The following is a 27,653-nucleotide window of genomic DNA, read 5'->3' on the forward strand; positions in this document are numbered from 1 at the left end:
CAAAAACACAACATAAAAGAAATCACAAGAACTACAGAATCCACACAATGTTAAGATATAATTAACAGGACATATTTATAACATGTATAAGGAATGTGAGGTTTTTTTTTTTTTTGTATTTTTAAAAGAACCCTTACCTTTTAAGGAAATATACTAAAATATTTATGAATGATATATGTCTAGGAATTGCCTCAAAATAAGGCAGGGGTTGGGGAGTGGATAGAGGTACAGATGAAGCATGATGCCATATATGAATAAATGTTGAAGCTGGGTGACAGGAACATGGGGTACATTACACTTTTCTCTCTACTTTTGTAGCTGCCTGAAAATTTTTGTAGTACACTATTTTAAAAGAAAGTAGTATTTAAATTAGGACTAAAGTAAAATCTTCATCCACAAACAAAACATACAGCATAGTGGTTATGAGTAAGCTCTAGAATCAGACAGTTCAAATTCTTGCTCTGTCACTTCCTAGCTAATTGATTTTAAGCAAATAACACTCTCTCCAAGTCTGTGTCCCAATGGAGGTACTGTGATGATCACATGAGAATGAATACAGAGCACTTGCAGCACACATAAAAAGTGCCCAATATATGACAGCTTTTATTATTGTTAAAGGAAGAGTGGGGCCATTGCAGGGCAGAGAAAAGCAAGTGTAACAAACACTTCTTGAACATCTACCTGTGTAGATGCTTGTTGGTGCTTTTCACAATAGCAAAGACTTGGAATCAACCCAAATGTCCATCAGTGACAGACTGGATTAAGAAAATGTGGCACATATACACCATGGAATACTATGCAGCCATAAAAAAGGATGAGTTTGTGTCCTTTGTTGGGACATGGATGCAGCTGGAAACCATCATTCTTAGCAAACTATCACAAGAACAGAAAACCAAACACCGCATGTTCTCACTCATAGGTGGGAACTGAACAATGAGATCACTTGGACGCAGGAAGGGGAACATCACACACCGGGGCCTACCATGGGGAGGGGGGAGGGGGGAGGGATTGCATTGGCAGTTATACCTGATGTAAATGACGAGTTGATGGGTGCAGCACACCAACATGGCACAAGTATACATATGTAACAAACCTGCACGTTATGCACATGTACCCTACAACTTAAAGTATAATAATAATAAATAAATTTAAAAATAAAAAATTTTAAAAAAATAAAAAAATAAAAAAAAAAGAAGTGTTTGTTATATTTAAGTAACTTTTCCATATTAATGCTGTAGAGGCTCATTGCAAAGATGTTGGAAAGAAAGGAATGAATAATAAAATGATCAATAATTCCATTATCCAGCAGTAACTAATCTATAATATTTTGGTAGTTTATTTTTATGTGCATACATATTTTTTACAGAATCAGCAACCATTCTGTGTATATATATTTTAGTATATTGCTTTTTTCATTTAACATTAATATGCTAAACATTTTCCTACGTATATTACTTAAAAACATTTTAATGCCTATATAATATTCCATTGTATTAAATGTATCATAATTTATTTAACTTTATTCCCCCAATAATAGATACATAAGTTGTTTCTAATTTTTTAATATTAGAAATAATACTGAGATGAGCCTTGTTTATAATTATTTATCAAAATATATTATCTCAGGACACAGCTGCTTGAAAGCTAAGTACTGAGTCAAAGAATATGAACACTTCTAAGGATCAATTTAGTCAACACCTTTCTGAAAGGCTGCATCAATTTATACTCCCCAAGGCAGTATATAAAAGTGCTCATTTCACCACAATCTTAACAGCACTAAAATTGCTAAAATTTTTTTTTACCTATCTTATAGGACAGAAACTTTTTGTTTTTATGAGACAGGGACTCACTTTTGTCATTGAGGCTGGAGTGCAGTGACACAAACACAGCTCACTGCAGCCTCAAACTCCCAGGCTCAAGCGATTCTCCCATCTCAGCCTCCCAAGTAGCTGGGACCACAGGTGCAACACGCCTGTCTAATTTTTGTATTTTTTGTAGAGATGGGGTTTTGCCATGTTGCCCAGGCTTGTCTCAAACTCCTGAGCTCAAGCCATCCGTCCATCCCAGCCTCCCAAAGTGCTGGAATTACAGGCGTGAGCCACTGCACTGGCACAGAAACATTTTTATATCAAGTTTTATTTATTTAATTACTAGCAAGATCAAATTTTTAAATATTTATTAGCTATTCTGCTATGGTGTTTTCCTATGTGTTAATATTTTCATTACTAATTTTGTAAGAGTTATTTATGCATTAAGGATATTAACATTTTGTCTACAGTATTTATTGTAGGGTTTTTGGTTGGATTTTTTTTTTTGGTCTTGAAATCTATCAATCTGTTTTCTTTTGTAAATTTCCACTAGTTTTATACTATTAATAAGACAATTTTCATTGCTTTGCCAGTAGCATAGGGAATTAATCCTTAAGATAATGATTTAGTATTTCCAGTACTAACAAGCTCCTGAAGTAACGACTGCCTTATGAAAAGTCTGTTATTTACCTATTATTAGGTCGTGTCTCATCCTTCATTAAATCTACTGTTTCTCAAATTACGCACTTCATTTTTTTAACTTCCTCCATTTTGTATGGCTAATCTTTTAGAAGTTCTTGATTTACATACAAAATTTGGACAATCTGAAAAACTTTATGGTACCTTTTCTTTTGAATTGAAGGTAGAGCATTTTAAAACACTGAAACACACATACACACAAACTATTATAATTCAGTAAATAGAAAATAGATGTCAATAAATTTTTATAGATAGTAAAAAAAATAAAATTCATCTAAGAATCCTAGAATATCTTGTAATATTACTTTCATCACATGCTTGCTAGGTGAACAGTATCCTCATTTTAGAAAAATTTTTAATTAACCAAATTATCCCAGGACTTGCAATAAAAGTTATGAAGAGGAATCACACCCTGCTTTGAGACCAGTCTGGGTAACAAAGCAAGACACTGTCTCTACAAAAAATTTAAAAATGAGCTGAGCAAGGTGGCATATGTCTGTATTCCCAGCTACTCTCAGGAGGCTGAAGCAGGAGGTTCACCGGAGCCCAGGAGTCTGTGGTTACAGCAAGCTGATCCTGCCACTGTACTCCAATCTGAGCGACAGAGCAAGGCCTTGTCTCAAAACAAAACAAAAATACATTCTGGACACAGTAAGCCCTATCTACATTATGTCCTGAGCAAACTATTTTTCTCTTGTGTCTTCGAATTACATGTGATTTTTTTCCCTTTATTCATTCACTCATTCAACAAACATTTAGTCAGTATCTTCTACGTACCAAATAATATGTTCAGTGCTAGGAAAAACTGTTAGATACTTGTTTTTAATTAGAATTTCTTTTTAGCTTCTAAAAATTCTGTAGAAATGTGTTTCTCTCCATGAGTAATAATGACATTCCTTAAAAAAAAAAAAAAGATGCCATATTTAGTAATCTAACCATTAGATCACTGCCAAAGGAGTCAGGAATTTGCTTCATTTTGTGGTCTTACCTTTGGGCAAAGTCAGTGTGTTTCTCAGTTTTTCAGATTTGTAACCATCACAAGGTTCTGAATGTTCTCAGAAGTCTTTGTCTTTTGTTTTTAATTATCAGTGGCAAGTAAACTGAACTCATAATTGAACAAACCATTCATAAAATAGAATAATAATATTTTTTACTAGTAAAGATTGTAACATTTTTTATATCCTCTTCTTTTTTTTTTTTTTTTTTTTTTTTTTGAGTCAGGGTCTTGCTCTGTCAACCAGGCTGGAGTACAGTGGTGCAATCATGGCTCACTGCTGGCTTGACCTCCTGGGCTTGATTCATCCTCTCACCTCGGCCTTCCCAGCAGCTGGGACTATAGGCACATACCACCACGCCTGGCTAATTTTTGCATTTTTTTTTTTTTTGGTAGAAAAAGGGTTTCATCATGTTGTCCGAGCTGGTTTCAAATGCCTGGGCTCAAGCAATCCTCCCACCTTGGCCTCCCAAAGCGCTGGGATTATAGGTGTGAACCAATGCACCTGGCAAAATTTTTGTATCTTCTAATCTGCAAATTTTTAAGATCATAATTTTAAGGCAATATAGATAAAAACAAAGTAGGAAGTACTTTCATCCATTGCTAGTGACAGTGTAAGTTGACATAATCTTTCTTAAAAGCAATTTGGCAGTACTATGTACATCTAGAGGTTTAAAAAGGTTCATTCATTTGGAATTAGTAATTCCTCTTCTAGGAATTGTGTTCCCTTCCCCAAATAGAAATTTGGAAAAAAGATGTGTATACAAATATGTTCAAACAATACTATTTGTAATAGTCCAAAAGGGAAAACAAATGCCCCTAAAATATAGGGATTAAATGATATATCTGAATGGTATTTTTATAATCACTAAAAATCATATTTTCAGACTATTCAAAAGGAAAACACCCAACAATGTAAGTGCAAATATGCAGGTCACAAACTGTATATACAGCCTGATCCTGATTTTTAAAAATTATATATGTACATAGAAACATTAAAAGAAACATCATTAAAATGTTGATAGTTGTTACCTTTGGGGAAATGGATCATGAGTGGTCTACAGTTTTTTATATGCCCTCAGTTTTCTGTAATAAGTTTTTAAATAAAAATTTAAGTATGATTCTTTTAGACTGTTCTGTCAGTTTCAAACTTGTAATGAATGTCCATTGTGTGCTCAGCACTAAACTATTCAAATTTACAAGCCCTTACATTTTATTCCACTAAGAGAAAGCTACCTAACACTTCGATTCTAGCTATAACCATAATATTACTCTCAAAGGAGACTTTCTTCAAAATCGTGAAAGATGTTGAAAAGAATTCCAGTGAAACACAGTGTTTAACTCAATAACTAGGCTTGCTGCCCAAATTTTAATTTACAAAAAAATAAAGCCAAGAATATTTCTCTGCAAGGTGTTTCAGCAAGAATATACAGACTAAGGACTTTCAATAGTATTTTGGTAAATAGCCATTTAAATGTTAAAATTAAGAATTAAAATTAAGAAAAGTATGTGCACAATGTATACATTCCTCTGCAGTCCCCTTTTCTCTCAGGTGGACCTGATTGCCACTTCTGAAGATAAGAATCCAGCCAATGAGCACATAAAGTCCTGTCAAGCTGATGAAGGTCATTTGAAGTCTATGCTATACATTCATTCTTAGGGGACAGTGCCCTATCAGTACTTGTATTCACCACTGACTCTCTGTCAGAATCCCCATATAGCCAACCTGACCTCTGCTGCTATTCTGGAGTCCAACAGACCACCAAGGTTCCAAGTTAGAGAATATACAACCCCTTCTTCTACCCACTTAAGTTCCCTACTTTCCTCCTCGCTATCTCAATCATGTTCGGTTCATTACCCATCTTTCCCACCCTCTTTATTGCCTTGGAAGTAAAAAACACTCTGTGTCATTTCTAAGGCTAATGATCCCATTTGCACTTCTGAGTTCATCATCTCTATCTCTCATCCCATCTTCTTTTATATTTTCAATTTCTCCCTTTCCTGTGGCCTGCTTCTAAGGAGGTAACATCTCTATTCTTGGAAAAGAAAAACTAAACGAGGTTAAAAAAAAAAAAGAAAGAAAGAAACCTTTACTTCCCTTTCAAATTCTCACATCTCCCCTTCTCCTTTCCTTCCCTGCTAAATGTATTGAAAAGCTTCCACTTTCTCAACCTTTGTAACCTGTAGTTCTACTTCTATCACGTCACGGATTTCTACTGATTACTCCCAAATCTGTATTTCTAGCCTGGATATTTCTCCAAATCCTAACCCCCATTTTCGACTTGTCTCAGCAAGTCCCCAAACCAAATTTCTCCAACATGGTTCTCCCACCTGCAACCCACAGCTCTTCTGCACCTCTAATTCTGTATCTAGATAGGAAAACTATGGGTGTTACCAAAGGCACACAATAGTCTTTAGGTTTTTCTGGTTAATGGTGATTGAAAATGGAGCTCTAAAATCACATAACTGAGTAACTGATTTATGCGACAGTTTGGAAGTGCTAAGAGAAAGCTCCCATTTACATCAGAAAATCACTGCCCCCCAAACGAAAGAAAATGTCTTAAACACTACATATGTTCCACACTGACATTTCACATTTTTAAAAAATTCATTCACTTTTTTGGCTTACTGAAATTTATTCTATTTTCCTAAAATTCTAGACCAATCCATGTAAGTCTTAAGGTATGAATGATTAGGAAACTGGCTGTGTCCACGTAATGTATTTTCTACTGAACCTAGACCAGTGACATACCAACCTACGCCACAAATGACTTTAATCTGAATATTGGGCCGGGCGCGGTGGCTCACACCTGTAATCCCAGCACTTTGGGAGGCCGACGTGGGTGGACCACCTGAGGTCTGGAGTTCAAGATCAGCCTGGCCAACATGGTGAAACCCTGTCCCTACTGAAAATATAAAAATTAGCCAGGCATAGTGGTATGCGCCTACAGTCCCAGCTACTCGGGAGGCTGAGGCAGGAGAATCGCTTGAACCCAAGAGGCAGAGGTTGCCCTAAGCCAAGATTGTGCAACTGCACTCCAGCCTGGGTGACAGAGTGAGACTCTGTCTTAAAAAAAAAAATCTGAATATTGCATCCATTCAACCTCAGTGCTGTGACTGTCTTTGTTAATGAAAATTGCAAATATAGCCCAGAATCCAGTAAATGAGTAGGCACAAACTGTCATAATCATAAAGTCCTTATCAAGGGCATTATTTTTTAAATCTCCACATTTTTCTTATCAGGTATCAAGAAGGAAGCAAAATAAAGGTTAAGTCAAATATCTACCAATTAACAAGCTTCCTACTTCCAATGAAATTTGTTTTACAATGACTAAACCCAAGGCAGAATTTCAGCCTACAACTATTTGAAATCTGATTTTTGGGTTGTTGCCTGAATTGGCAAATGACGTGATGTGAAGGGAAAAAGTGACACATACCACTCCAAAATAAAAGAACTCCCTAAACTTTGCCCAATATATGATTTAGCTGTGTGCTTCTTCCTGAAAAGAAATGGCTGGAAGCCTATGGTCCTCTCAAGCACCATCTTGAGGAGGGGTAAGAAGGCAGAACATTCCAGAAGGATAATAGATTTAAAAGGCAAGGTAGCCTAGGGCAGAAACATCATGTGCTGTGAATATTGCTAATTTTGCTTCCCCTACTCTCTGCTGAAAAGGATACAGAGCATTAGAACCCCTGCCACCATGCCAAGCCTTGTGAAAAGTAGGGTAGGAGAGGGACGTTGAAAAAAAAAAAAAAAAGAGCAGGCAGTAACTAGGAAAAATGTTTGACTTGGAAAAACTGGGGCTTGCAAAGAACCTCCTTCTCCCCTCCTCACTGCCCCATTGAAAAAAAGTCCTGACCTCACCAAAGTCTTTTAGGGGAAGAAAACACAGGGAAAAAATGGGGAGGAGGAGGAGGAACAGAAAAAGTTGTAAGAAACATATTATTCTCATAACTTCACTCCCCATCACCTCCACCCAGTTTTGGCAGTACTTACCCACAGCCTCTGCCCTCACTCCCTTGCCCTCATCATCCAGCAGGATCATTCTGAAATCATTTAACTTTCCTGGGTATGTGACTTGCTCCAAGGCTGCAAAACTTAAATGCCAAATATGTACAAAGGTATTCTTTTATATTATTTTCCAACATAAATAACCCTAAGCATACCTGATTTCATGAATACGTTACATTCACATTACAGTGACATCAGGGGTTAAATAGGGTTCTGTGAGTTGGTCTAGGAAACCGTAAGTTCTATTTGTAACACGGGATCGATTAGTTCTGTTCCAGGTTTAATCATTGGCTTCAAAGGAATAGTCTTGGATTTGCTTGACTAGGTTTTACGACCTTGAACTCAATCTTTTCTTTCTGGGCCTGTTTCTTCAGTTTTTGCAATGATGATTTAGAGTACTCATAATAAATTTACTGCCACTTCCTTTTGAGATGTGTTATACTGATATTCTGATTATTTAACTATAACACCTTGTTCCCATAGACTATAACTTTCATTTATGTAAGAAACATCTTTTACACATTCCTTGTACCTGGTAGAAGCTCATTCAATCTACAGACTGATTTAAGGGAAGGGAGGGGAGAAATATGCTAAAGACATTAAAATATGAAAGAATTTGATCAAACTCACATCATAAATTTGAATCAGAAGTCAGAACTAAATTTCTTAATTTATCTCCAGTATTTTCCATAGCTGAACCCCTCTCCTAGAGCCTTATCCACACACACCCCCAGCCCTTTGTATACATATCTCAAATATCCACCTATATTAAAAGTTGAGGCTATATCTAGGACGTCTTCAAATCCCCCCACCCCCAAGATTTGATCTAACATGTAAATGCTTGCATGAGAGAAGTCTCCAGAACACTACCTTCTACCGAAATCAGTTAGGAGGAGATACACCCTCTGAATAAATTTGTGTAAGTCAGTCCATCCTAAGCCTTACTCTGTCCCTTCAAAGGGGAAGCAAACCAAGGGATATGTCATATGAAGGAATCTTCCAGATTTAAGCTTACCCAGTTTGGCTGAGCCCAAAGCGCTAAGGCAAACAGTTAATAAAGGAGGGGGGAAAAAAAAGAAATAATCGACTAGTTTCCTAGCGCTCAACTAAAAAAAAAAAAAAAGGGGGGAGGGGGGGGGGGGGGGGGGGGGGGAACAGGACTGTGAGATAGGTTAAAAATAGGGAAAATTAAGCTTCTAGCTTTAAACGTGCCATCTTTCAACGCCACTTTTCAAAAGATCTATGGATTGATCTTCAGTCATCCAAATTCCTCTACAGCGTACCGGAAATGGAAGGGGTTAAACTTTTGCAGATGGATGGAAACAGGGGCGTATCTAAAAATCAAGGGTGGGGGTTTGGGATTCGTAGGGTACAGATGGGGGGAGGGAAGGGAAGCGAGGGAGGAAGAAGGTAGGGAAGGGAGGAGTCGCTATAGCCAGAATATGAATGAGGAAAAGAGAGTAAAACGCCGGTCGAAAGGAAAATCGGAGGGCAGGGGTGAAAATAGGGAGGGGGGGCAGGGAAGGAGCCCGGGAATGAGTGCTGGTCAAAGGCAGGTGGGGGAGGGTGCGACTGGAAGCGCAGCCCGGGACGAAGGACCAGGAGCAAGGGGGCGACCAGAGGTGGAAAATCCACCCCTGCCCTCAGGTGCAGTTCGTACCTGTTGGTGTGGAAGCGGTGGAGCGGGTCGGTGCGATGGCAGGAGGACAGCTGGCAGCCGAAGTCGCTGATGTCCAGGCAGCCCGGCTCCTCGCTGGGGCAGGTGCCCACCCCGCGAGGAGGTCCCAGGAGTGGGAAGGGTTCCTCGGGGGTTAGAAACTTCTCGTAGGAAGTGATGGCCGAGGCCTCGTCGGACATGGTTGGATATTGCCTGGCTCGGGCTCCCTCTCTGGCCCTGGGCTGCTCCCGCGCCCGCCCCTGCCCCCACTCTAACCTGTCCGCAGTCGCCGCCGCTCCGGGGTGTGCCCGCCGCAGCTCACTGGCAGGCTGGGCGTCGCGGCCCGCTGCTACTTGCGGGGTGCGGGGCCGCGCGAAGAGGCTGCTCGAGGCCACAGCAGCCCACCGGCCACCCAGTTAGCGCCTAGGTAGCCTCTGCAGCTGCCGCCGCCGCCCGACTCAGCCCGTCAGCGCAGCGCCGCCGCCCGGCCCGGCCAGGCCCGCCCCGCCCACTGCGCTCAATGCTAGTGACTGCAGCAGTCTGCCCGGCGCCCGCCAGGAGGGGAAGGGCGGCGGGAAGCCACTCCCCGTGCCCCCTGCTGGACCGGAGGAGGAACTGAACCTCCGCCTGCCGCGGCCCCGAGCGGCCCGCCCCGCCCTCTACTCATCAAATCAGGGATTCAGGCCGCTAGAAGGGCTCGGCGCCTCTGGCCAACCTCCTCCTCCGCTTTCTCACTCGCACTTGATTACTAAGCAGGAACCGCAGTCTCAGAAAAGGGACTTGGCCAAGGTCACACTGCGGGTGCGTGAGAAAGCATCCAGATGCCCTGGTTCCCAGCGCACTCGATCACCCTGTCCCAATTCAACAAGTATTTATTGAGCTCCTGCAATGTGTGCCCAGCACCGTGCAATGAGCTGTAGGAGAAATCTTCCAAGCAGGAAAAAATAGTCCCTTCGTCCGTCACCCTTGATCACCTAACTCCAAGAACACTACGCTGCAGCCACTCGCCTACTCAGAGCTGCTGGACACGTTGTACTCTTTTGTGCTTTGCGCCTTTTGCTCGTAGGCACTCTGCTTGGAATGCCCTGCCATTTCTCCCCTGCTAATCCTTCAAACTCCAGCTCAAACGTTATCTCCTCTGTGAAGCCTTCCCTGACTCCCAAAGGAGACCTAGGCACTCCTGCTAATTTGCCCCCTCTCTCCCGTAGAAAATATATTATGGAGCTTAACTTGTTCAACTTGAATCAACTTGTTAGGTGTCATATACTGTACTTTGCTCTTTATCTCATCTCTCTTCTCTGTATTCTGGACAAGTGGTTCCTGTTCTTGGATGCATAAAATTTAAAAAATATATATTCAGAGGAAACTCCAAGATTGCTAATTTACTTTGCCCAAAGAAGACAATCTTTAAAACTACCTAATACTATTTTATAAAAGGAAGCACATTTTCATATAAGCATAATTTTTCAATAAAAGCAATTCTTTGCATTAACTGTATTTATGAAAAAACTACACTGATCCTTCAGGAAAGCATAGAACTAAAATAGGTGGAAAGGAGGGGAAAGATGAAAGAAGGCAGGAGGAAGAAGAGAAAGAGGGCAAGAGAAGTGGGGGTTGTCACTAAAACAAGCCCCATTCAGTATTAAACTCTGTGCCTTGCCCTACCAATGCAACTTATAGTGAAAACAGCTCCGCTTTTCCAACGTGCCTTTAAAATGTATACATTATCTTGCTTCAGTTACTTGTTTGACTGTTGAGCATGCCTGCTTTCTTTCATTGAGATTGCAAGAAGGTATGTTGCATTGTGTATGTGGCTTTCAAAATGAATCATTCATTAATATCTAATGAGGCTGACCAATTTAAACTTCTGGAAGTGAGGCTGATGATGGTTTGTTCTATGGTCCCTAATGCACCAATCCCCAGGGGTCTGAGGCCAATGAGGCTGATTGGGCCATGGCTTGGTCCCCACAAACAAGAGACTTGATTAGCCAAATGAAACAAGAGTCAAGTGCTGCATGACAATGTAGGTACTCAGGTTAATAAGTACTGTTAATAAGAGCTGTTAATAAGAAGCTAACGAAATAGTGTAATTTATTTTATTTTATTTTATATATTTTTTGAGACGGAGTCTTGCTCTGTCAGTCAGACTGGAGTGCATTGGTGTGATCTTGGCTAACTGCAACCTCCACCTCCCAGGTTCAAGCCATTCTCCTGCCTCAGCCTCCCGAGTAGCTGGGATTATAGGCATGTGCCATGACACCTGGCTAATTTTTGTATTTTTAGTAAAGATGGGGTTTTGCCATGTTTGCCAGCCTGGTCTCAAACTCCTGACCTCAAGTGATCCACCCGCCTCAGCCTCCTAAAGTGCTGGGATTACAGGTGGAGCCACTGCGCCTGGCGGTCTAATTTAAATATATATACCTTTTACACATACTATAAGAGGTGGGTGTTTTTTAAACTGGAGTCTAATGATAGAGTATGTGAGGTTTCTACAAGTATGTGTTTTACTTTTGTGTTTGATTTTAAGCATATTCTGAAATATCTGTATGACCACATAACTAACTGCTGTCACATGATTAGGACATGTATTTGAGTTTATTTTCACAATGAATTAGCATAAGGTAATACTACTTTAATTGTCATGATCTAGTGAGAAGACAAACGAGGTGAACCTCATACTTGGCATCTTCCTATACAAATGAAGGGTTGCAGTAGTCTGAAAAGAAGAAAGTGATGGAAAAGTGGAGTCAACCCCAAGACATACTTACAAGCATTCTGAAGGCCAAGAGCATATGCTTGCCAGTCAGTAGTATGTTCACGTTTCTAGGGCAGTTTTGTTTCATCATATATACCACATTACACTGACTTTGTAAAAAAGTTTGTGCACAATTTGTAAATTTCCTTTGGTGTTACATTTGTACAACAGCTTTATGAACATGCAGTTTATACTTAGTGTTTGCTTACATTTAAGAAATATTATAAAAAGAATTTACAGAAATGTTTGGGTGTGAGATAATTAAAAAAAAAAAAAACAAAACAGAGGTCCTAGGCCGGGTATGGTGGCTCATGCCTGTAATCCCAGCACTTTGGGAAGTCGAGGCAGGCAGATTACCTGAGGTCAGGAGTTCGAGACCAGCCTGGCCAACATGGTGTAACCCCATCTTTACTAAAAACACAAAAATTAGCTGGGTGTGGTGGTGCACGCCTGTAGTCCCAGCTACTTTGGAGGCTGAGATAGAAGCGTCGCTTGAACCTGGCAGGTGGAGGTTGCAGTGAGTCTGGGCAACAGAGCGAGACTCCGTCTCAGAAAAAAAAAAAAAAGAAGAGGTCCCTGCATATATTTATCAGTGAGAAATACTGACATAGATATGGATAGCAGTACATAGAGTTTGTGCACTGTATGTATAATGTTTACTTAAATATATGGTAATAATGTATTAATACATCTTAACCAAGTTTGTAATCATTGGAGTTGATGACTGTTGGGCATCCTGCCTTCTTGTCTCACTTCGATTTGATTTGTCCCTTGGGTGTACTTCACCTCAATGGATTTACCCAATTCATCTCTCCCTTCCATTCTCCAACATCCTTCCTAATTTCTGTTTCTCTGAAAATGTGGGTAGGTACAGTAGTTCCTTATTTTCTCTGAAGATCTGAGCCTGAGAGCAAACCCTGGGGTAATCTGCCTTGAAGTCTTCAGATGCATGATTTACCTACCAGAGAGCTGATGGCTGCAGGAGAGACTGAGTGGTATCGAGAATTGTCAACTAACTTTTATCATTTTGTTTACCATTGGACAGAAATACACTGGACTTGACCCTTATCTAACCTTTATAATTAGATAAGGTAATCTAACCCTTATAATTTTTTCATGTGATTGATGAGCTCAAAGTGTGTGTGTGTGTGTGTGTGTGTGTGTGTGTTTGTGTATTTAGCTGAGTCAAATATCACCAACAAAACCTGCTGATAAAACAAAGCTTGAATTTCTTATGTATTTTGGCAAGGAAAACCTCAGCTTCCACAAACTTTGGCAATGTTTCAGAGGGGAATGTCTGGGCAGAATTTATTAAGAATTGGCAGTTTGATTTAAGGTGGGTATTTCAATGTGGGGTCTTGATTAAGATTGGGTAAGAATCATTTTACAATAATCCAGGATTGGTGGAAGAAGCAAGATGAGGATTTTGAGGTGAGAAATTCAGAGAATTGTAGGGGGCAAACTGTTGATGCTTTCCATTGAAGAGGTGGTAGGTCTTTCAGGAAGTTCTGTAAAGGATGTTAAGAATTAGATCAATTCTTTTTGCACGTGGATGTCCAGAAGCTCCTACATTATTTATTGAAAAGACTATCTTTCCTCCATTGTATTGCCCTTGCTCCTTTGTCAAAGATCAGTGGACATTTAAGGAAAGGATGAGTTTGGCTTGGGAGAAAGAAGATTAGTGAGGGCTTTACAGTGAGTGACATTTGGCCTGGGCTTTTAGAAGAGTAGGCCAGCAAAAGATGGGCAATTTAGACGAAACATTGTAACACTGAAATTGTGGATCGTTTCTGTGGTGAAACTGGTGAATTCTGAAAGATACATGATAGACTTAGAAAACGTTTTTGATAATAAATGGTGTGATATCAATCATATACAATCATAGAAACCCTTGTGAACAAATGTGAACCTGAAAGAACCAATCCTTCAAGATGAATCCCGAAATGCTAATGGCCTAAATTTAAAATAGAGAGCCAAACAGCCATTTGCTGACTAGAGGTCATACACCCACTCTGAGTTCCCAAAAAACCTCCACCTTTTTAACTTTGGGACTTTTAGAACTCAGCTGTATCAACCAATCAGAGTTCAGCCATATCAACCAACTGGGGCTCAGCTGCTTCCACCAATCAGAACTAAGCAAGTTTTATCCTTCATTTGCATAAATGGATGTGATTGGGAACTTGGGTGTGAACTTTTGCAATTAAACCTAAACACTCTTTTTGTTGTCTGGAACACACCTTCATCTCAAACCTGTTTGCAAACTGTTCAGTGAAATAAAGTGTCTTTCCTCCAAATTCTTTTTCAGAGAACTTTTGTTCACACCCTTAAGGGTTGATGGCAAAAAAATTTTTGAGAAATAACAACCAGGGGGATGATTATAACATTTTTACATTTGTCCTCGTATAATTTTCTTCTTCTTCTTCTTTTCTTTTCTCTTCTTTTTTTTTTTTTTGTTTTTTGAGACAGAGTCATGCTCTGTCTGCTCTGTTGCCCAGGCTGGAGTGCAGTGCCACGATCTTGGCTCACTGCAACCTGCAACCTCCACCTCCTGGGTTCAAGCGACTCTCCTGCCTCAGCCTCCTGAGTAGCTGGGATTACAGGTGTGCACCACCACGCCTGGCTAATTTTTGTATTCTTAGTAGAGATGGGGTTTCACCATGTTGATCAGACTTGTCTCAAACTCCTAACCTCGTGATCTACCCGCCTCAGCCTCCCAAATTGTATAGGGGTGAGCCACTGCGCCCAGCCTCTTTCTTCTTCTTTTTTTTTAAAAAAAATATGATATATTGCTCCCCTGTAAAATTCTATCCAGTCTAATTTTAAGTACTTTAAAATTTTTAATGAATGGGGTAATTCACCATTCTTTAATTGCTCTTACCAAACCTTTGTTTAACCACTGTTACAGATAAGTTAGGAAAGTCATATCTCCTCTTTGATGTATATGTGTGTTAAGCAAGTAGCTATGATATTCTTTCCTATGCTTTAATGAAAATCTTGTACACAACTAAAACATTCCATGAGACTTATAAATATTATAATTTATTTGACTAATGTAGAAAGGGCTTTTCAGAAACAACCAACATTTCTCAGATCAGCATGAATTTTTAGTTTAATGATATTTTCTTAGGAAAATGTTTGTTTTAGCTGCCAAAAGTAACCACTGAAAAGACCCTCCATAATCTGATTTTTTGGAGAGGAAGATGATCATATATTTGCTTCCATACAGCAAAAAAGGAATTAAAATAAATTATGATATATAATATATGTAAATAAAAATAATAAAAGGAACCAATTACAAGAGGTCATAGCAAAAGGAATGTATTAAAATATATTCAGAACTAGGTAATCCCAAAGAAAATTATTATCTTGGTTCTTTTATTGTAGCTAGAGGAATGGACTTAGTCAAGTGAGATTAGAATCAGTGACTATACATTATGTACTATGTAAATAATAGGATATATATTTTGGAGGAGATGCTAGATGTTTTGAAATTTTCCTCCTTGCAAATATATATTTTAACAATCTGGTCATTTTCAACCTGAACTTTTTTTTCAATCTGAACATTACTCTTAACCAGTACTTGTACACTTTTACAATATTATGATTGAGGTTTGTAAAGATGATTCAGTATGTCTTCTGAGTCATAGAAGAATTATTAAATTAGGATATGTTTTATTATTTGCAAGCTGGTAATCTGGTCGTTGTTTCTTTTTTTTTTTTTTTTTTTAACACTTCTAGACTAATCGGAGCATCCTTATCAGGTATCTAACCTTGGGCTCATTCTTTGATCATCTCTGATAACACAGAGTTTACACTCAACAGACATATAGCAACCAACAGCTGATAAATTTAAGATTCATGCTATTATAGCAGTATCTATCACAAAATAATTGTGACCTAACTAAAATTTTAACAAATGCCACATAACTATTTTTAATAAAAACATTTTTCCACAATGAAGCACAAACAATCTTCATTTCTAATTTGATAGAATGTAGTCTGCTGGTGTCACCAAGACAGTAGATTTCAGGAATAGGGCAGATCTCATTTTAATCTGAGTTAGGACAGATGTTCAAGTTTGACTTGAGGGGTCTTATCCAGTTACATCTTAACTCACTCCTGACTTCCCCAGAGATGGGTATGATGGCTCTGCCTACAACAGAGGGTCTACAGAGGGACTTCTTTACATGATCCTCTGATAAACATGAGCTGAGCATGAGTATTAGGGTTCCCTAGAAGCAGAGCCAGAGGTGGGGCATGATTCTTGTGCAAGTGATTTAGAGCGAGTGCTCTCAGCAGCAGGGGAGCGAGAGAAGCAGGATATGGCTAAGGGAAAAAACCTAAACTCACTGGAAACGAGCTCTAGCCTAATCCCAGGAGGAGCTCTGGAGTAGGATTTGCACCATAGAATTGGTCAACCTTGAGGCAAGGTACCTTGTACCCTCATCATCAGTCAGTCATTGCTTTTGGCTGCAGGGTTGTGTGTGTAGGGGTTGGGGGTATTAAACAGCAATCTCCCAGGCAATGAACCTCTTCTGCAGAGTGCAGTTCTGCAGAGAAGGAAGCAGCTGTATTTATCAGCTAATACCCACAGCAGCTGGGGGATGGATCTATCTGCCTTGTAAAGGGGGCCTGAACTGGTCACCAGCTGTGTAAAACACTATGACATAGAAACACTGTCATATATATGTTAGGATCCCAGAACAGTTCTTAAGAAACAAATAACTGAAACATACTGAAGAAAGCACTGCAGAACCTGAACACTTAAATTATGTACGTAGAACACTGCTTCTAAAAATATGCTACGAGTACAACTAGGGATGCTAGGAACACATCTCCCTTTCTAACATTGGGTTTACAAACATCCTCTCCCCTCAACTACCCAGTTTGCTTAGCAGTAGCAGCTGGTGGTGAATTCTGCCATTAGGGCAAGATGCCCAGCAAGGAAAGAACTGGGTTGGTTAGGAGAATTTAAGGCAGTGGAAGTCTCTGGAATGGGGATATGGTGTGTAGGGTGAAAGGAGCTGAAAGGGAAAGGTTTCTTTGTGTATGAGACCCACTCACCAATTTCCACCATTTGTTTATTTCTACCGACCCTAGAGACACTCTTGTCAGCTTGTCTTTCCTCTGCCAACACTTTTGCTTTGCATCAGGATTTTTCTCTTTCCTGGCCTCTGGAACTCGACTTCTCACAGCTCTACCCCTTACACTGACATTTTCTAATAGTTTGACAGCTAGAAATAATGGAGAAAATTAAGTAAAAAGTTTTTCCATCCTACCTGTTATTTTTGTTTTTAAATTTGGCCAAGTCCAGACATGTGTGCTACTGTTGGGTGTCGGGGGAGAAAATAAAAGACAAGATGATTTGCCTGCAATTCAAACCCAAGAGGGTTTCCTAGGTGTGGAGTGATGGGTTCTGAAATGCCAAATGAGAAATAAGGTCAGGGAGCTACAAAAGAGGTACAGAGGTAGGGACAAAGCAGTGCTTCATTTACCTTCAGCAAACCTGGCGATTTACCTTCTCCTTCAGTCCCTTCACCATCACCAATCCTTCCCCTGAAAAAACCACTGTGGACCACCTGATGATAAGTTGGGAAGTGAGAGTGGGTGGGTGTGGAGCAAGAATAACAACATCCTGAGTACCATACACTCTGAAGGAACAGAGGGAATTCCTATTCTGTTTTAACCTGGGACAGAGGGGATGGCCCTGTTCTCTCCAGGCTGAGGCAGTAATTCCTGACTCTAGGGACTGCTGATATGGAAATTACTACTACCACTCTAGGTGGAGTCAGATGAGTATGTTAAAGAGTCTCATTGTACTGTCCTAAAATAAGCAAGATCTTCGTTAATATCCAAGCTTTACAGAATGGTGGGATGAAGTGAAGGCCCTATACCTTTATCCTCAGTAGTCTTCAGTACTATAGGCAGTAACAGGGCCTGTGTGGCACAGTGGAGGGCAATGAGTGAGCTGTTTATGCCAATTCCTAGTATAGTCACCTCTTTGGCTGCCAGCCTTCAAGGGAGAGATCTTTGCCTTACTGGGGTCTGCCCTTCTGCTTCTGAAGTGAACCTAGTCTTCCTGTATGGGCATTGAGCAACTCTTGGGGTGGGGAATCGGGGGAGAGAGAGCACTTGAAAAGAATTTATGGTGGCTTTTTTTCTCGGTGATATTTGAGAGATACTAGGACACATCTGAATGTATCTGAGTTTAAGTCTTGGCTCTATTTGTTATTAGCTCTGTGACCGTGGGCAAGTTATTGATTTATATGCAATGTGACTAATCTGAGTTTTCTTAGCTGCTTTAAGCAGACGAAGAGGACAGGAAAGGGTAATACACTTAACAACCAGCAAAGGGTTATTGTGAGGATGAAGCAATAACAACAAAATGGGTTTAAAGCACTTATAGTGCATGGTCCATGGAACTGCAAATGTTGGGTTTTGCTTATTTTAGGACAATACAAAGAGACTCTTTAATATACTCTTCTGACTCCAACCAGAGTGGTAGTAATTTCCATATCAGCAGTCCCTAGAATCAGGTATTACTGCCTCAGCCTGGAGAGAACAGGGCAATCCCCTCTATCCCAGGTGAAATGATTATTATCATTTATTATTTATTAGCCAGAGGTCTTAGGTGAGATCAAATTCAATCATAATTTATATTTCAATATACTGCTTAACTCCATGACAGGCAATGTTCTAGGTGTTCCTCACATGTGAAATTTTAATATTTTAACTGCAACTCTGGAGGCAAGTACTATTATTATACCCATTCTACAGATGAGAAAGCCAAGGAATAGCATGCTTGAATCACTTGCCCAAGATGCCATGGTTAGATAGTGGTACAGTGGGAATTCGAACGCGGGAACTCAGGTTTCAAAGTCTGTGCTCTTTACATACTCAGTTAAAGAGTCAGACAAGAACCAAAAGGAGATGGAGAATGGAGGGTAGAAAGGGCACAGGTTCAAGGTGAAAGGTCAGAAACTGCAAATTCGGAGTTTGGGTTGGTCTAGCAGCTTGAAGGCGTCATCGTGAACTGTTCACCTAAGTAAGTTAAGCTCCTGTTTAATAATGATTGATAAGCTTGCAAGCCAACTTAAAAACAAACTGGGGAAATGTTCCAACAGATGACTAAGTCTTTTAGGTCTTTTTACCTGTGTCTTTTGGTCTCTTTACCAGATTAGTCGCCTGGCTCTCCCACACAGACCAGCCAACGGACGTGGCAGCAAAGGGGTTAATGTCGAGGCGGGGCGGGGCGGGGCGGGAGCGAAGAGGGGGCGGCTGAGCGCAGGGCGGATGGCGAGAGCGGAAGCAAAGAGGATTGTGGGAGCTCCGTTGTGCGTCGCTTAAGGGAGGGCGGTGGATGGGCGAGAGTCCGGTAACTGCGACTGCCGCTGCTCTCCGAGGCCACAGGACAGGGGCCGTGGGTCGCCGTCATGAAAGCGAGCGAGGCGGAGGTTTGTAGCACTTCTTATGGGCTGAAGGCGTAGACACATCCTGCTTCCAGCCGAGTAGGCAAACGGGAATGGAAGTGATAGGGGATCGGAAGTTGCGAGGGGATGAGGAGTCGGAGGAACTGACAAGAGGACGGACCCGGCGGCGAGAATTGATTGCGTAGCTGTAGGATTAAGGGGCGTGTCAACTGTGTTGTGTGTGTTGACACTGAAATGTGTGAATCTTACTATTTTTGGCTGGGGACAGGCGAGGTCTATGGGGGGTGGGGGCGGACAGATGAATGGAGGATAAAATCAGGGCGAAAACGTGTTGTCTACAGGGCACCAATACATCTGAATCCCATCTCGGCAGGATGATTTTATGGAAAGATCTGGGTCGCTGGTTTCAGATTCCGCTATTGATGCGTTGATTGATTCCCTTACCAAAATACCAGGTACCTGCTCTGTGCTGGGTACTGCACTAGAGGCTCCGGATGAGGAAAGGAATTAGGCTTTTCCCTCGACATTTACAGCCTGCCGGTTGCTATCTGCATTTGGAGACAGGCTATTACAATACAAGGAGACAGAGATCCTGTGTTGTGAAAACCTACTGGGTGCCACCGAACTCACCTGGGAGTTTAGATCTGGGACGGCTCTTTGATGTGGTGATTTATCATATATTTTGAAGACAAAATAAGCAGGGCAAAAACGAAGTGCGATTTTCCTCCAGGCACCTTCCCTCCCTGTTGAGGTGAACTGGAGAACTGAGTAGCATTTAAGGCCCAAAACTAGTTTCTTTTTCTTTTCTTTTCTTTCCTTTTTCTTTCTTTCTTTTTCTTTTCTTTTTTTTTTTTTTTTTTTTTTTTTTTTTTTTTTTTGATAAGGAGCCTCTCTACTTCTGTCGCCCAGACTGGAATGCAGTGGCGTGATCTCGGCTCACTGCAACCTCCGCCTACCGGGTTCAAGCGATTCTTCTGCCTCAGCCTCCCAGGTTGCTGGGGTTAGAGGCGCCCGCCACCACTCCTGGCTAATTTTTATATTTATAGTAGAGCCGAGGTTTCACCATGTTGGCCAGGTTGGCCTCGAACTTCTGACCTCAAGTGATCCGCCTGCCTCGGCCTCCCAAAGTACTGGGATTACAGGCATGAGCCACCGCACCCGGCTCCCACAGCTAGTTTATTCCTGGTAAGAGCATTTGCCCATCACATTGGCACTTCCAGGCCCCTCTGGAAGAATCAGTCTTACGTGAGTGCAAAGCCTGCAAGCTCTGGGTAGGACTACAGTGGAGGTGCCAGTTATTTGGTTTTCTAGCAAACTCGGTTCACAGCAGGGAATTGTGCACCCAGCAGAAATCCTAAGCAATATTTTAAAGCTTCTGAACAAGAAAAGCAGCCTCTTTGTTTACCAGATAAACAACAGTATAGCAGTCTAAGTCAGTGGCTCCCAAACTTTCCTGTGAATCAGAATCAGATGGAGGGTTTCTTAAAATAAAGATTGCTAGGTCCCATCCACAGAGTTGCCCCTACAGTTGGTCAGGAGTGGACCCCTGAATTTACATTTCTAACTAGTTCCCAGGAGATGCTGATACTCCTGGACATGGGGCCATACTTGGAGAACTATAGGTCCAAACGGAACTGACAATAAATCTGAAAGAATATCTCCTGGAATCCCTTAGAACTCGGGAGGCATAGGTTGCAGTGAGCCAAGATTGCGCCACTGCTTGCCAGCCTGGGCGACAGAGCGAGACTCTGTCTCAAAAAAAGAAAAAAAGAAAAATCTCCCATAGGGAAGGCTAGGCACACTCCTAAAGGTCAGGCATGTCTGAATTCAGACACAGTAGATATGAAATAAAATTGACTTACTTGACACTGCTTAGAAAATCTTTTTATTTTTATGTTTGTATAATTTTATTGTATATTAACAAATTGTATACATTTATGGAGTTCAAAGTGGTATTATATGTGTACAGTGTAGAATGATTAAATCAAGCTAAATAACATATTCATCACCTAAAATATTTATCTTTTTTTACACAAAAATGACTCAACATGGAACTTAATAGTTTTTTTTGTGGTGTTAACATTTGAAATGTACTCTTAGCTATTTTGCAATATGAAATTTTGAATTATCACCACTATTCTATTACCTGCTTCTGTAGGTTCCATTGTTTTAGATTCCACATACAAGTGAGAACATGAAGTATTTGTCTTTCTGTGCCTGGCTTATTTCACTTAGCATAATATCCTCCAGGCTCATCAATGGACAGATTTTCCTGATTTTTGAAGATTGAATAGTATTCCATTGTGTATGTATAGCACATTTGCTTTATCTGTTCATCCACTGATGGATACTTAGGATGATCCCATAACTTGGCTATTGTGATAAATCCTGCAATGAACATGAGAGTGCAGATATCTCTTCGACATACTGATTTCAAATTCTTTGTATATATACTCAGAAGTGGGATTGCTGGATCATATGATAATTCTATTTTTAATTTTTTGAGGAACCTCCATGCAGTTTTCCATAATGGCTGTACTAATTTATATTCCCACCAATAATGTATAGGGTTGCCTTTTCTCCATATCCTGGCCTGTTATCTTTCATCTTTTTGATAATAGCCATTCCGAAAGGTGTGAGGTAATATATCACTGTGATTTTAATTTGCATGTCACTAGCAATTAGTGATGTTGAGCATTTTTTCTTATGCCTGTTGGCCATTTGTGTGTCTTCATTTGAGAAACGTCTATTCAGGTCCTTTGTCCATTTGTTAATCAGGTTATTTGTCTTTTTGCTATTGAATTGTTTGAGTTCCTTATATATTTTGGACATTAACCTCTTATTAGAAGTAGGGCTTGCAAATATTTTCTCCCAATCTGTAGGCTGTCTCTCCACTCTGTTAATTGTTTTCTTTGCTGTGCAGAAGCATTTTAGTTTGATATAATCTCATTTGTCTAGTTTTGCTTTTGTTATTTGAGCTTTTGGGGTCAAACCCCCAAATTCATCGCCCACCAGTGTCCTGTAGTTTCTTCCCTAGGTTTCCTTCTTGTAGTGTTATGGTCTCAGGTCATATATTTAAGTCTTTAATAAAATGGATGTGTTTTTGTTGCTTGTGTGTTTTGAATGGTCGAGCAAAGATCATCTTCCTGAACTAAACAAAGCGAATTGTTTTTCTCCATTGTAGTTGTCACAGTGACTTATACCATAAATTGGTTAAAAACACAAAGTAGCTGTTTTCTATTCAAATCCCTTGCTGGTTTTTATATATTCAAGTAGTTGTTTACAGTGGAATTCACACCTCCACTATGTCAACAACAAAAAATGAAGTGTTCCTAATTTCTGGTAATAAATTATATTTGAGGTTAAAAATTAAAAAGACAATGTGACAAGCTAATTGACAGAGAAAGATTAGTGTAAGAAGTCAGAATTGGTAGGTAGTTCCCCCCAACCAATAAAACCCTCCCTTTAGAAGAAATACAGTCATTCATTGCATAGTGGCATTTTGGTCAACGATGGACCACATATATGATGGTAGTCCCATGAGATTATAATGGAGCATATATAGAAACCTGATATACAGCACTTGATACTGGCCTTGCAGATCAGTTGGGGTAATGATTGATGTTCATTATTGGTACTGGGACATTTTGTTTTTCATATGAGAAAAAAATATGTATATATACACACACACACTCTAGGTTTGTGTAAGTACTGTCTATGATGTTCTCACAATGAAATTGCCTAATGATGCATTTCTCAGAATATATTCCTGTTGCTTTGCAAGGTGTGACTGTAATCATTTTATTTACTCTAGAACACAGAATCAGAAATCTCATTGTGTTACAGATTAATTTGAAGCCTTCCTTTAGGGGTTGGCCCTAAACAGACTCCTGTAGGGTGGCAGTCCACAGTTATACCTCCTGTTCAAACCCCCTTCCATGACCCTGAAAAAGGCTAGGACACATTTTCAGAAATTTCACTGATCATTCTAGACTCTAGTCAATGCTTCATCCCAAATCTTGCTAGGCCAGTTACAAAACAAAATAAGTGAAACCCCAAACCAAACACTCAGACACACATAAAAAGACAACCAAAAAGTCCATACAAACTGGCCTGAGTCTATTGTGAGTGTTTGTAGGGGCCAGCAAGGTGCTAGGATGGCCAGTGCCTTGGATGTTTCAGAAATCTGTTCCTAGACTGGGAGTGGTGGCTCACGCCTGTAATCCCAGCACTTTGAGAGGCCAAGGCAGGCAGATCACAAGGTCAGGAGATCGAGACCATCCTGGCCAATATGGCAAAACCCCGTCTCTACTGAAAATACAAAAATTAGCTGGGTGTGGTGGTGCGCGCCTGTAGTCCCAGCTACTTGGGAGGCTGAGGCAGGAGAATCGCTTGAACCTGGGAGGCGGAGGTGGTTGCAGTGAGCCGAGATCGTGCCATTGCACTCCAGCCTGGGCGACAAGAATGGATCGCCATCTCAAAAAAAAAAAAAAAAAGAAAGAAAAAAGAAAAGAAATCTGTTCTCTATCATATCCATATTCCAAAGGAGTCAGCAAGACAACCACATATGACTCCTGAAAATTAATCAGATTTTCCACGTGATTGGTGAGCCTCTCACTTCATGCTTGTGCACTTACCCTGCCCCTCCACGCTAGTCCTCATCTCTGTCTAAATCCACACCTAGTCTTACAGGCAGTGTTATTTTCCGTGAAATGTGAGGAGATAAAACAAACCTATGTAAGTTTGAACTCTGCAGCTCCATTTCCTAAATGATGCCCGAGTAGTAATGATTTAATTTTGTTGCATGAACATGCAGTATCTCAGGGACCCTGAGAGTTTACAGATGGTTGTGAAGGAGAATTTTGGGTCAAGAGTGTCAAAGCAGCAAACACGATTACTCCAGAATTCAAGTTCAGATGGGATTGTTTCCAGTCCATATTTTCTGTGTGCTACAGCTGATTCCTTAAACTAAACTTGAAATCAGTATGTGTCTCTGACCTGAAGTTGGGTGGGGATTCTGTTCTGGCACTGAACTACTAGGTTATGGAGGTCAGTGTTTTCTTTGGAACGGTTTTTCTGAGGGTAAGAGTCCTTGCATCAAGCAAATGAGAACTATAAAGGAAAGGAGGAAAAGGGTGATGATATTGTCACGTTTTTTCTTTGCAAAATAAGATTAGGATAAAAATGAAGAATACACTAGGAGGAGGAGGAGGAGGAGGAGGAGGAGGAGGAGGAGGAGGAGGTGGCAGAAATAGGATTGTGAATCTGGGATCTGCAACTGAGATGTCCTGTGCCTACCTATTGGTTTTCCCAAAGCAGAGGCTTAAGCACTCTGTGTGTGAAGCCATATTTCCTTTAGGTCCTGTGACTATGCTGGGGACAGGGCAGCTGTTGCCACTGTTATTGGAATAACCTTTCTGTACTTGATAAGGTGATAAGGAGGAAACCTGGGGGACCAGATCTCATATACACATATATTTAAGACGTGTGTGTGTGTGTGTATATACACACATATATAAAACTTTAGGGGCAATTTAATAGCTTCTGGCAGTCTAAGGAGTTTATATAATTGTCTGCCAAAACTGCAGTGTAAAAGAGCCAAATCGAAAGTCTGACTGAAAGCTAGAATTCAGGGGATGGGAAGTGACCTCTGCTAGAAATGAGTTTTATTATGCAAGGTCCTTAGAGGAGTTGTCAGTGCCCTCTAGCCCAAGACCACCAGGAACACACCTGTGGTTGAACAGGTTGGGTTGATTGCTCAGTGCATTACATGGAGGGAGAGCACACACCATGGGTGCTATGGTGCTTCTCTGTTGGAGGGTGTCAGCAAGGACTTATTATGGGATTTGAATCTGTGTTAGGTGAATTTGGGCAAGATTTAAATAAGTGAGGCTTTGCCCTGGATTGGACTCTGTTAGGAAATGGGAATAATTCTATGATTTGGTATCTTAATGAATCTTATCCAGAAGGAGGCTAATTGGTAAAGTAGCAACAGTCACTGTTAACCAGGATAGCAGAGTGTTTGGTCATTTTTATGGCCTGGTCAAAGTTCATGTTTTGTTTCTTCAGATACAATTACGAGGTGGTCTTGCTTTTTTCTTGGTCACTGTGGTCACATAGTGGCCTTGTCTGATAGTGGCAGTTTAGAAATTGTTATGTGCATCGGGAGAACACCAAGGCCCAGCTTCGAGTGCCAGGCCAGTTGCCACATGTCAGTGGCTGCTTTTTTTCCTCCAGAGTGATCAGTGCTGAGTCCAACAGCTTATTGGAGGCCAGATTTCCTGGCCATTTATAGTAGATAAATAGTCAGCTATGCTGAACAGGAAAGCTTGGGGCTGGATGTGGGTGAAAGCATTTGGTTATCTTTTTTTTTTTTTTTTTTTGAGATGGAGTCTTGCTCTGTCACCCAGACTAGAGTGCAGTGGTGCGATCTTGGCTTACTGCAGCCTCCGCCTCCTGGGTTCAGGTGATCCTCCTGCCTCAGCCTCCCAAGTAGCTGGGACTACAGATGTGTGCCACTACGCCCAGCTAATTTTTGTATTTTTAGTGAAGATGGGGTTTTGCCATCTTGGCCAGACTGGTCTCGAACTCCTGACCTCAAGCGATCCTTCCACCTTGGCCTCCCAAAGTGCTGGGATTACAGGCATGAGCCACTGTGCCGAGCCCTCTGGTTACCATGAGCCTCAGTTAAAGTATTAGTCTCCGAGGTGGTTTTTCCCTAAAAAATCAGATCAAAGTATACTTAAGCATGAGAAGTACATGGGAGAAAGTGGCAGATTGTATTTTTCAGAGATGACCACCATAGTACCTCTCATCCCATACTCTCTTCTGTAATGTGACTTTGCCAACCTTCCATTGAGAAGTAGGGTCAAATATCTCCTCTCTTTTCAATCTGGGCAGACTTTGATTATATTAACCAATAGAATAGGGGGCAGTGAGACTGTGACTTCTGAGGCTAGGTTATAAGAGGCAGTGTAGCTTCTGGCTCATGTGCAGTGACATTCACCGTTACAGCCCTGAGCTGCCGTGTACAAAGTCTGATTACCCTGAGGCTGCCGTACTGTTAGAAGGCCCAGGCCTATGGTAAGGCCACCTATAGGTCCTCTGATCAACAGCCCTAGCTGAGGTTCCAGCTAATAGCCAACATTTACCAGTAGCCTATAAATGAAAACTCCTAAATGATTATGGCCCCCAGCCTTCTGGTTTTCCCAGCGGAGGCCCCAGACGTCATGAAGTAGAAACAAGCTGTCTCTGTTCCATGATGTCTCAATTCTTAAACCACAGAATCCTAGAACAAAGTAAAATGATTGTTTAATGCCACTAAATTTGGATTGGTTTATTATGAAGCAATAGTAATTCAAACAGAGGTGGGGAGCTTGGTTAACATAAAAGGATTGAAGTAAAAGGAGCAAGGAAGGCAAATAGTCAGTAGAGAAGAAACAGGCTGGTACACAAAGCATTTTGCTTTGCTGCTGATGAGGGGTGCTTTGATCCCAGAGACTTCAGAGTGGACAGTAGAGGAGAAAATGGAAAGAGAATTTATCCATTATGCTAAATGAAATTGCTGTGGATAAATGAAAAATCCATAGATAATTGTGCCTCCTTTTAAAGTAAGATCTTGAACTATTTATTTTTTAACTGAACATCTTGATTAAAACTAACAGAAGTGTGTGGAGTTTTTTGTAAGTAAAAAGTAGTAATAATATTAACATTGGCCAACTATTCAGTGAGTAACAAGATTTTTTTTCTTTTTTTGTTATTATACTTTAAGTTCTGGGGTACATGTGCACAACGTGCAGGTTTGTTACATAGGTATACATGTGACATGTTGGTTTGCTGCACCCATCAACTCATCATTTGCATTAGGTATTTCTCCTAATGCTGTCCCTCCCCCAGCCCCCAACCCCCTGACAGGCCCCAGCGTGTGATGTTCCCCTCCCTGTGTCCATGTGTTGTCATTGTTCAACTCCTATTTATGAGTGAGAACATGTGGTGTTTGGTTTTTTTCTCCTTGTGTTACTTTGCTGAGAATGATGGTTTCCAGTTTCATCCATGTCCCTGCAAAGGGCATGAACTCATCCTTTTTATGGCTGCATAGTATTCCATGGTGTATATGTGCCATATTTTCTTTATCCAGTCTGTCATTGATGGGCATTTGGGTTGGTTCCAAGACTTTGCTATTGTGGATAGTGCTGCAGTAAACATACATGTGCATGTGTCTTTATAGTAGAATGATTTATTATCCTTTGGGTATATACCCAGTAATGGGATTGCTGGGTCAAATGTTATTTCCGGTTC

The 27,653-nt window shown here is 40.7% G+C and overlaps 2 protein-coding genes across 4 annotated transcripts in view; one reads left to right on the plus strand and one right to left on the minus strand.

The window, feature by feature from the left end:
• The window catches only part of FAM199X (family with sequence similarity 199, X-linked), a 30,036-nt gene extending 20,339 nt beyond the window's left edge, over positions 1–9,697 (minus strand). Inside the window, exon 1 of one of the 2 annotated variants that reach the window (XM_003918077.4) lies at positions 9,174–9,697. In XM_003918077.4, the coding sequence (XP_003918126.2) occupies positions 9,174–9,370 (197 nt within the window). In that variant the 5' untranslated portion in view covers positions 9,371–9,697. The remainder of the gene's footprint in view (positions 1–9,173) is intronic. The other variant, XM_021932491.2, reaches the window with a different exon arrangement.
• A 9,525-nt stretch (positions 9,698–19,222) lies between these two features.
• Positions 19,223–27,653, plus strand: part of SLC25A53 (solute carrier family 25 member 53) — a 62,764-nt gene continuing 54,333 nt past the window's right edge. The window contains exon 1 of one of the 2 annotated variants that reach the window (XM_031660648.1): positions 19,223–19,379. The gene's annotated coding sequence lies outside the window, so the exon portion shown is untranslated. The remainder of the gene's footprint in view (positions 19,380–27,653) is intronic. The other variant, XR_004180639.1, reaches the window with a different exon arrangement.

The sequence above is a fragment of the Papio anubis genome, chromosome X (assembly GCF_008728515.1).
Source record: "Papio anubis isolate 15944 chromosome X, Panubis1.0, whole genome shotgun sequence".
Lineage (NCBI taxonomy): Eukaryota > Metazoa > Chordata > Mammalia > Primates > Cercopithecidae > Papio > Papio anubis.